General features: G+C 56.5%; 2 protein-coding genes across 6 annotated transcripts; one reads left to right on the top strand and one right to left on the bottom strand.

Annotated features, from left to right (window-relative positions):
* Positions 1 to 2,824: 2,824 nt before the first annotated feature.
* Positions 2,825 to 9,210, bottom strand: KCNA2 (potassium voltage-gated channel subfamily A member 2). 5 transcript variants are annotated; one of them, XM_032881493.1, is made up of 3 exons: positions 9,128 to 9,210; positions 6,529 to 6,866; positions 2,825 to 6,039 (listed from the first exon to the last, which is right to left on the bottom strand). In XM_032881493.1, exon 3 carries the CDS (start codon positions 5,874 to 5,876, stop codon positions 4,377 to 4,379), a length of 1,500 nt encoding a protein of 499 aa, XP_032737384.1. In that variant the 5' UTR covers positions 5,877 to 6,039; positions 6,529 to 6,866; positions 9,128 to 9,210; the 3' UTR covers positions 2,825 to 4,376. The 5 variants fall into 5 exon arrangements, with proteins under 5 accessions (XP_032737384.1, XP_032737385.1, XP_032737382.1 ...); XM_032881494.1 differs by lacking the exon at positions 9,128 to 9,210 and adding an exon at positions 8,918 to 8,957; XM_032881491.1 differs by lacking the exon at positions 9,128 to 9,210 and adding an exon at positions 8,650 to 8,868.
* On the top strand, positions 6,650 to 8,575 carry LOC116881503 (translation initiation factor IF-2-like). The gene is made up of 5 exons (XM_032881273.1): positions 6,650 to 6,912; positions 7,090 to 7,172; positions 7,614 to 7,863; positions 7,907 to 8,120; positions 8,171 to 8,575. Exons 1-5 carry the CDS (start codon positions 6,650 to 6,652, stop codon positions 8,573 to 8,575), a joined length of 1,215 nt encoding a protein of 404 aa, XP_032737164.1.
* Positions 9,211 to 10,159: the final 949 nt, after the last annotated feature.

The following is a 10,159-nucleotide window of genomic DNA, read 5'->3' as shown; positions in this document are numbered from 1 at the left end:
GCGCGTGGAAGGCCGGGTGTCTTGCTCTGAACATGAACATTGGACCCCACGTCCATTCCCTGCTGCTGTTGCTTCCTCCATGGGGACGGGGAGCTGTGGCCATGGTCAGGAGGGACATGTTTGGGAGGGTCACAGGAGTAAAGACCGACGTGCCTGAGCTGATGCCTGACTTCACTTCCCAACTTCCTTCTGCGGGGATGCCTTGGCCAACGAGCACCCAGCTCTCAGCTAGTCCCACCTGTGGGAAGAAGAGGCTCTGTGCGCCATTTGAAACAGTGGGGAATCTTACAAAGTATTTAAATCCAGCCTTAGAATACAGGATAAAAATCGGGCCTTCTAAACGATTGTTGCTTGCTGGTATGGCACGAGGTTCACATCCGTATTGTGTTTCTCGTAAGCTGGATTAGCATGCATTTCCTCAAGACCCAGCAGTTGGATGGGAGGGAGGGTATCCAGCTGGAGACCCGGCAAAGGAGAGGGGCATGCTGGGATTGAGCCCCCAAAAAGGGGACTCAGGAGTTGACCTCGCTGGGCTTATGCCCAAGAGCAAGTGAGATGTCCCATGCAAGGAAAGGTGGCTCATTTGAAGAGACGAGTCTACATATGGTCTTGACTGTCTCTGACCCGCCCTTGACAAAGCCATTGAGGATGGAAGGGCAGTGAGGTCTGAGGACTGATGGAATGTTGGGGCCATCTTCACTCTGGTTTTGGGCTCAGGGCCCTACAGTTTCTTGAGCTGTCCCTGCTTTCAAGAGAATGGAGCTGAATCTAGAGAACCCAGTGTTTGGGAGAAGGGGTGCCTGGGCTAGGGGGCTGTCTATGTGGGCTTGCTCTGAAGGCTAGGGCATGGCAAGGAGGCATGGGTTAATAGGCTGCGGGCTGTCCCAGGTCCTTCCACACCCACATTTCTGGTGGGAGAAAAGTGAGTAAGTAGTTCTATGAGACTCCCAGTTTTAATCAGAGATCTGCTTAACAGCGGTAGCCCATCTTTTTGCTTTAAACCTCAGGGGTTACCTCTCTGAAATCTGGACATGGGAGAAAGAGAAGAGGGTAGAAGAAGAGGCTTCTTGAAGGCTATTGGGGGAGTACAGATGCAGACTGGGGAAAGGTGATGAAATCTCATCTTTTGTTAGTGCTGATTTATGGCTGTGGGGACAGAGAGCTCGATCTGAGTGTAGATGCACACTCCCTGTGAACTGTGTGTGTATGTGTTTGGGGTGTCTGCTGGGTTGTTGTGTGCCTCCAATGAGTAAATGCATTGTGTGTATAAACGGAGTGTGTGTGTATTCGGTGAGCAGAAATGATGTAAAGAATCCTTGCTGTACTGTATATACAAACCCATCGCGTTCGTGGGGCTTTATTCATTTTGCGTCTGAGTGGTGGCTGTGTCCTTGGATGTGGTGTGTGTAGGTCTTCTGTGATCTGTTCTGTATTGGTAAGTATGTTCTCAGTCCGTGCTGAATGTGCGTATTTTGGACACCAGTGTAGTTACGTATCATCCGTGCATGCCCTTTTCATTAACTGGCCTCTGTGCATTTGCGTTGCTCGTTTTGTATCTATTTTGCAGTGGGCATGCAGGTATTGTGCCTGCACCTGTGGGTATTTTATTGTCCTAGGTCAAGGCCACAGGGATAAGAGGTCTCCCCACTGACCCAGGCCTTGTGTATGGGTTGTTTTACCATCTGTTGCCCAAGGTCTGTGCCCTTCCCACCCCATGTCTTGGAAATTCAGCACCACCTCCCGCGAAGGAGAGGAAGAGAAGCTCAGAGGCTTCGCACTGGGCATGGGGTGTCCTGCAGATCCCTGGGGATGTGGGTGACCAGGAACTAATGAGCACCCTGGGCCTAGCACCCTGAGCTGGTGCCCCACCCCCCAAGGTAACTGTAGGTGCTAAACAGCCAATGGTAAGGCTCGGGCTGGAGCCGAGGCTGGGCGGCCTAAGCACACAACTCACTGTGTTTGGGAAACAGAAGCCCAGTCTGGGAGGCAACAGCGTCTCCACCTCAACCCATTCCAGGGCCAGCCTGAACTCCACCCACAGGCCACACAGCACTCATTCCCTTTCAGTCTGTCCCAGGGCAGGGAATGATTTTTCTGTCCAGCCTTGGGTTTCTTTAAGCAGCTCTCTTGGCCAGTGCCAAGGGGAGAGCGTTTGAGCCTGGCCATGGAAATGATGCGTGTAGGTCACCTAGCGTCTCCATCCCTTCGCCCGGGACTTCCGAGGCTTCCACCCCGAGGAAGCCCCCTTCAAGCCTAGACCTGCGGCACTGGGTCCCTGGTTCCAAGCAGGAGATCCATTCTGGCTCTTTAGGGAAAGGGCTGTTAAAGTGACTGATGCAGAGCCAGACGACAAGAAAAACCCAAGAAAACCCGAAGAGGGCAGGTGAAGATGAGAAAGGAGATGATTAACAAGATGGGCTGTAGAGAGAAGCCTGGGGCGAGTGTGGCCCAGGGCAGCGGGAGCCGTGAGGGCCACAGGCCCTTGTGCACTGGGTGAGACAAGCTTCAGCCACGGGGAACTGAAGCTGCAGCACGTGGAGGGCAGAAAGACAATTCTAACATCTAGGAATCCGTGAAGACTGGAGTGTCTGAGGCGATGGCAGCAAACCCAGTCCCAGTGGGTTTATTGATGAGATAAGTTAACCCATTAGGCCTCTCAGACAACCAACCCACCAAGCAGTGGATTTGCTCCTGAACCTGAACTCCAGAGAATGAATATATATATATATATATATGTATATATGTATATACATATATAAGTGTGTGCATGTGTGCACATACACACACACGCATATGTATGCATGTATATAACACATACACACAGGTATGTATGCATGTATATAATATACACACATGTATGTATGCATGTAGTACATATACATACATACGCTAGTGCACATAGTCAAACACATGCGTAAGTTGCCCTGTGTCAGAAATATTGCATAAGCTTATACAAGGTTCAAATGCAATTTCTTCTATAGCGAGCTAGATAGAGGAACTCGTGAGAGATATTCAATATATGCTTATATACACTGGATCCTCAAATCCGCCTGTCCTCAGGCCCAGATGCCTGGGTCAGCTAGAGAGTCATCCCCATAACTAGGTTCAGTCATAAGGTGCGGTGATGTGAGGTGTCCGAGCGCGGCTTCCCCTGCTCCCCCTTCTGGGCTTTGCAAAGGTCTGTGCCCCCAGGTGGAAGAACAGGGATGGGGTGGGCTGGGGAGCCGGAAGTTGGGGTTCCCCATGCCAAACAGTCTCTTTTTTATTCTCCTGACTGAGGGCTTTTCGTCTTCTGATTGGGGCAGGGAGGGGGTGGGGAGAAAACCAAAACCAACCAAAACACCCCCTAGCTCAATGCCACTCCGGGGCTCTTAATACTCTACATATGAATACTGTGTAGGCTACTAAGAAAATAGGTTATCTCCTGTGGTTTAAATATCGAGATTCATGCAACAAACACCCATGCAGCTCTAGCTCATTACTGGTAATCGCACTGCGGGGGTCAGCACCGCGGGCACGGCGCGAGGAAAGCAGATGTCTGCAAACTCCAGCGGAACGCGGGAGTCAGACGTTTTGTGACCCTGAAGCCTGCGAAAATGGAGAGATCGGAAGCCGAGAGGTCCCTGGGTTGGTTAGCTTCTCCCCAGCGGCCTGAGAGCCAGGGTGCAACTCGACCACTCATGTTCGGTCATCCCGACTGTCCCTCCCCCTGGGGTTCCCTCACAGCCACACTGCAGAGAAAAACCAAATGCAGCATTTTCCGTTACGAAACACAAGCCTCCGGAGCATCTACTTGGCAAGTGTAATTCACAAACCCCAGCCCGTGACACAGAGAGTCTAATTCCGATACGGCAGGCCTGCGTGTTCTTCTCAATGCAAAAATGGGAAATGACCTTTTGAATAATTCCCCATGCTTTCAAGCTAAGCCACCAAGGTTTTCCTCTGTGAAGCGGGAGGTGGGGCTCCTATGGGCCCAGGGGGTTCGGGGCCCCAGAGGCTGGGGAGGGTGTGGTGCATCTCCCAGGGAGGAGGGGAGGGTGTGCGCATTTAATTCAGAAAGGAAGGTGGCACCGATGGGGCGGGTTATGTGTCCACTAGGAGGTGGCCCCAGTGTGTCTTTCTGAAATTCTGGCTCCATAGGGGACTCCCCTGTTTGGAAACCCCTAGGCCAGTGATGAAGATTTATTTGCATGAAAGCCAGGGATAGATATTCTGTGTTCTAAATAAAAAATCAAAAGATCGAAAGTCACTTGCACGACTACTGCTTCCCATGCAGAAGCAGATGTACACTGTAGAACACGCTGACTACAACGCAGGCTATTTATGCTGTATCTGCGGGAGTTCCATGGAGCTGCGGGTGTGTTAATAGGTTTCGATCAGACATCAGTTAACATTTTGGTAATATTCACATAGTTTGTATTAGCCAAAGTGCAGTTGGCCGTTTTCAAGTTTTCCTCTCTAAAGTCCTCGTTACTGTTGTTGACCCCCTCCTGGATCTCCATGTAATCAGACTTACTAATGGTAGAGGCACTTCTACTTTTCTTCAGGTCAGGGGAGGACGGGATCTTTGGGCAGCTTGTCACTTGCAGGTACTGAGCCTGCTCCTCTCCCTCTGTCTCCCGGTGGTAGAAGTAGTTGAAGTTGGACACTATGACGGGGACCGGTAAGGCAATGGTTAACACACCTGCAATTGCACAGAGGGACCCCACGATCTTTCCCCCAATGGTGGTTGGAACCATGTCTCCATAGCCTACAGTTGTCATGGAGACGACTGCCCACCAGAAGGCATCCGGGATGCTGGGGAACTGGGACTCTCGCTCATCGGCCTCTGCAAAATAGACAGCACTAGAGAAAAGGATGACCCCGATGAAGAGGAAAAATATCAGGAGGCCCAATTCTCTCATGCTGGCTTTGAGGGTCTGCCCTAGAATCTGGAGACCTTTGGAGTGTCGAGACAACTTGAAAATCCTAAAGACTCTTACCAACCGGATGACACGGAGGATGGCCAGCGACATGGCCTGCTGGCCTTGCTGGGCGTCCTCTGGCTTCTCGGCCAGCTCCGTCCCCAGGGTGATGAAGTAGGGGATGATGGCCACAATGTCAATGATGTTCATGATGTTGGTGAAGAAGCCGGCTTTGCTGGGGCAGGCAAAGAACCGCACCAAGAATTCGAACGAGAACCAGATGATGCAAAGAGTCTCGACAATGAAGAAAGGGTCAGTGAAGGAGGTCGACTGCTGGTATCCGATGGTGCTGTTGGAGTAAGTGTGGAAGGTCATCCCGCTCCCATGCATGTCCTCGTTCTCATCCCGGAAGATGGGCAGGGTCTCCAGGCAGAAGCTGACGATGGAGATCAGGATGACCATGACGGATACGATAGCTATAATCCTAGCAGGCCCCGAGCTCTCTGGGTACTCAAAGAGAAGCCACACCTGCCTCTGAAACTCATTTTCGGGCAGAGGACGCTCTTCCTCCTTGATGTAGCCTTCGTCTTCCCGAAACATCTCCATCGCTTCTTCTCCCAGCTCATAAAACCGAATTTCTTCAGAGAAGATGTCCAAGGGTACGTTCACAGGCCGTCTCAAGCGGCCACCCGACTGGTAATAGTACAAAATGGCATCAAAGCTGGGCCGGTTCCGATCGAAAAAGTACTCATTTCGGAGGGGGTCAAAGTACCTCATCCGCTTCTTTGGGTCCCCTAAGAGGGTCTCTGGAAACTGGGCTAAGGTCTTGAGCTGGGTCTCAAAGCGCAGCCCTGAGATGTTGATGACCACCCTCTCACAGCACTCGTGGTCGGCCTCGGGGTCGTATGTGTCCTGCGGGTGCCCGGGGAGGGCGGCGGCCTCGTCCACTGGCTCTCCGGTGGCCACTGTCATAATGGGGGCTGAGAGAAGGGCCTCACACTATGGCTTCCAGCTGCCAGGCAGCAGGGAACTCAGGGTGCTGCTTACGGCCCCAGGAAACACAGAAGCATTGGCCTGGATTCCTGCAGGAGAGCCCCGAGGGCTCTCTGAGGACCAGAGAGACAGCCTCCCTTGGCTGAAAGACAGAGGCAGTTAAGGGCATGAGACCCCTCCCCACCGGCAGCCTGACCTGCGTTGCTGCTCCTTGTCTCCTATCTTTGAGCCAAGAGCTCAGAAATATCACCACCACCACCACCACCACCACCACCAAAACCAAACCAAACCAAACCAAATCAAACCAAACCAAAACAAAAAAACTTACTTTCACCTTAAACCTGGCTGGGGATCAGAGGCAAGCAGATGCCAGTCTCTCTAGAAAGTTCCAGATGGCCCTGCCCTGGGGGAAGGGGGCTGGTACAGGCCCCCTCTGCAGGGCACAGGCTTCAAGGAGCACAACCCCCATACTAGAGGATGAAAGCGAGTCCTCTCCTGGCTTGGAGGAATGTCTCCGAATACCTGTCCCCAGGGAGTTATTCACAGGGGTGGATCTTGGGCTTGGGTCTCCCTCACTGCCCCTACTCCGGTGACTCTACACATGGCTGTTATTAAAAACAGATTGATTTACCTGGCAAGGCAGGAACCGGAAGCTCTCTTCCTCGAAGAGCTGATCAGATACCGTGGGAATCCTAGATACACAAATCGGCAGCCTGGCTGTCCATCACGTCTTCTCACTTGAGCGAGAAATAATGGTGAGTCATTCTGGGCAGGAGGTCGGGCTCCAGGTTCTGGAGGTGAGCTCCAAAACTGGGCTGGCCCGGAGGGGCCGTGGAGCGTCTGGCCAGGGGCACGCGGGATTCGAGGATGTGGAGCTTGGGTCTGGAGCCTTTGGAAGGAAGAAGGCAAGATGCAAAGCTCAGCAGAAGCCAGAGTCCTCCTGGCTGTCCTCAGGAGGTGTGACGTTGCCTGGAAAAAACAGCAGCAAGGTGGAACCAGGGCTTTCAGGGGGCAGGTGCCAAGATTTAGGAGGGCTCTGGTGGCTTTCCTTCCATGCCCACCTTCCATGCTGGTGTCACACCTGAGAACTACCCCTCAGCCTCCTCGCCTCCTCTGGGCAGGCTTCCATCAGCTGGCAGCCTTTTCTCCCAGGCAAGAAGCCTTCAGGCTGGGCTGGGCCTGTCTCCTCCAGGGGCCTCCCAGGGCTGAGCCAGATCTCCCTTGGTCCCCAGCAGCCCTCAGGAGGGACGCTGGGCAAAGCCCTCCGGCCCCCAGGTCAGGATGCGGCAACTCCCAAGAGGGAGGGCTTCCTGCACCACAGCGGACTGGAAGCTCTGACCCCGGCAGGGTCCCGGAGGAGGAAGACCCCCTCCCCGGCAACCTCCCAGACGCACACTCCGGAGCCCTTCTAGGGAGACTCCTCACATGGAAAGGTCGACTCTACAAAAGCTGGCTGGCTTGGTCCCAAGACTTACTCTCCTCCGGGGATCCCTGGGGTGGAGGCTTCCCTCTGAGCAGGGTGGCATGTGATTTGGGCAGGCGCTCGACCACCGATTTCTCCCCCAAGAGAAAAGCCCTCACATCTCCTCCGCAGGGAGCGCAGAACGAACGCTCGGCCACCCTGGCTGCAGGCGGCTCCGCAGCCGCGAGAGGGGGAGCCTGGAGGAAGCCGGCTTCCGGGCTGGCCCCCTGCCGGCCCAATTCCGCCGGCCGCAGGGCGGGGAGGGGTCCGGGCCCTCTCCCCATCGCCCCGACCCCGGCCGGGATTCCACCAGGCGCGCTCCGCGCTCGGTTCCGCGCCGGCGGACCGGACCCACCAGCAGCTGGCAGCCGCGGGCGAGCGCCGCCTTAACCCCTTCCTGCCGGGCCGCCGCGGGCCCGAGCGCAGCCCGGCTCTCTCGCCCTTGCGGGGTCCATCTCCTCCACCCCCCACCCCAACAAAAACCCCGGAGCCCGAACTCTGGGGGTGGGGAGGAGGGTGCTGCCCCAGATCTCCGATTCCTCCTAAGCGCCGGGGCTCCGCCGCAGCGCACAGCCCCGGGGAAGCGGAAAAGCCCTGCTCCGCCGCAAAGCGGTTTTGAATCGGAACCGAAGAGGGGGATGCAGGCCGGCGTCCCAAGTGGTTCGGGTCCTACCAACCGGCGCTATTCACCGGACCCGGTTCTGCCGTCAGCTGCATTTCCCATCACCCGCAATCGCCTCGCTGCGCCCTCCGCCCGCGCCGTGCGCAGCCCAAGGGTCCCGAGCCTGTTCCGTGCCCTCTCCCTCCGCAGGGCGCCAGCCCCCGTCGCCCGGCTGGGTCTCAGCCGGAGCCTGCCGCGCTGCAGGCTGCGCCGCCCAGTGCCCCGCAGCCCCTCCACGCGCCGCAGCCCGGGCAGGGGAAGCGGCACGCGCAGCCCCACGCCCCGACACCGATTTACCCTTCCCGCTGGGCACCCGGGGCTTCCATGTTCCTGGGTGACCGCGAGCGCCAGCGGAACGGCGGCGGCGGGCGGCAGGGGTGCGGGCGGCCAGCCGGGAGCCGGCTCTGCAGTCCCGCGGGCGGCGCGTACGGAGCGCCCGGCCGCCGCCCGCAGCCGCACCGCGCCGCACCGCGCCACGCAGCGCCGCACCTGGCCCGGCTGCGAACTCGAATTAAAGGGGCCGGCGGGGACCAGAGCCGAGCAGGTGGCCGCTGAGTTGGGCCCCCAGGACCTGGGCCCCCACCCTATGAAGAGAACACCCATGCTTTGGCAGAGCCCAGCTTACTAACCAGAACCTCGTGGAGAGCTCAGCTGGGTGCCGCCGGGGCCGGGGAACCGGGGACAGAAGTTGAGGGGCGGTCGTGAGAGGCTCCTGCCAACATAATGAAGTAGGCGAGGAGGAAACAATCGATAGGCGCTATCCCAAGCCCGAGGAGGGCTTCGGCCCCCGCGCGAGATGTGTTGCTATTATTACGATGCTGCCAGACACAATCTGCAGACCCCCTCTCGCACCGGCTCGCCCTTTCCTCCAGCTCTGCCTCCCCAGCTCTCTCTTACCCAGCCGAAGCCCCGGCTTCGCAAGGGAATGCAGCAGGTACGGCCCCCGCAGTGTGGCTGAAACTCGAGGCTGGTTTCCTGCCAAGGAGCCACAGGAAGGGGCAGAACTGCAGAGTCGGCCCTCTGGGCTCCCCACCCCCCTCCAGGGTCCAGCAGGGAGGACTCCAGGCCCTGCAGCTGCCCTGGGGAAGAGCCGGTCCCCTCACAGACCTCAACAGAGCCCACTGGTCCACCGAGCTCAGAAATTAGGAGTGTAGCTTCTGCTGCCCTGGCACCACGGGGTGGGCAGAGGCGGATGTCTTTTGCTTTTGGAAGAAAGTACGTGGGAAGCCCGATCCGCCCTCTGCCCAGACGGTGGATCTAAGAGGGTCCAGGGTGCTCTTGGGAGCCCCGTGACAGCCCCCTGCTCCTGGGAGTTCTGATCTCCAGATCTCTGTCCAAATCTCAGTTCCCAACAGTGATTCCTTGAGCCCAGAGTGCCCCAGACACAGAGCCTAGATGCCCAGGGGCTCCAGTCCCAGGGAGACTCCTGCTGGGTCTCCTTGCTGAGACCCTTCCTCTCGAGGCCTGTAGCTTCTGAAGGAAGTTCTGAGAGCCTACAGGGTCCAGCTCTGTGGATTTCTGCATTTCATCAGGCTAGTCTGCTGGGTATGGTTTAAAACTGGGGACCTAGTCAGAGTGCAGGGACAGTCCAGGAGGACAGTGACCGTAGTGAGCTCTGGGGATGACAGGTGACTATAGAGCAGAACTTGTTTAGTCTAGGGCTTCTAGAAGCTAGCCTGTCAGTGTCCTAGCCTGAGCACGGTCTGGGTGTTTTGGAGTTCTAGGTGAATTAATTCAAGTCTCTGGACCTCAGTGTCCTTGTCTGCAAAATGAGGCTACTTCACGGGCTGTTGTGAGGATTTAAGTTGCTCATGGGAAGAGTTTAGTCCCTGGCAGGCACTCCACAAATGATGGTTTCTCTGCTCTGCTTCCCTGTGAAAGTCTGTGTGACTCCCAGCCTCGAGCTTAGCTTCTGGCTGCTTCTCTAGGAGCCCGATCAGCAGGTTTGGCTGGCCCTTTCTCTCTGCCTCCCAGTGTACCCGACTCCTCACTTGCCCTGACATGGCCCTCACAGCCTTTCCTACTGCCTTCGGCAAACTGTCCCCCAGTCTCTGCTCCACACGCCTTCTGGAAGCCTCCCTTGCCCAGTGCTGCAAGGCTGTTTCTCCTTCTGGCCACATCGGGTCCTCATGTCAACAG

This window comes from Lontra canadensis, unplaced genomic scaffold (genome assembly GCF_010015895.1).
Source record: "Lontra canadensis isolate GAN:19392208 unplaced genomic scaffold, GSC_riverotter_1.0 scaffold75, whole genome shotgun sequence".
Taxonomy (NCBI): Eukaryota; Metazoa; Chordata; class Mammalia; order Carnivora; family Mustelidae; genus Lontra; species Lontra canadensis.
The sequence above is the reverse complement of the archived record's forward strand: the minus strand, read 5'-3'. Positions and strand labels throughout refer to the sequence as shown.

Coding starts and splice junctions, on each gene's coding strand:
- KCNA2 (XM_032881493.1), bottom strand. CDS start 5,876: ATGACAGTGGCCACCGGAGAGCCAGTGGACGAGGCCGCCGCCCTCCCC.
- LOC116881503 (XM_032881273.1), top strand. CDS start 6,650: ATGGTGAGTCATTCTGGGCAGGAGGTCGGGCTCCAGGTTCTGGAGGTG. Junction 6,913..7,089: donor CCAGGGCTTTCAGGGGGCAG/GTGCCAAGATTT, acceptor TGTCTCCTCCAG/GGGCCTCCCAGGGCTGAGCC. Junction 7,864..7,906: donor CCGGAGCCCGAACTCTGGGG/GTGGGGAGGAGG, acceptor ATTCCTCCTAAG/CGCCGGGGCTCCGCCGCAGC.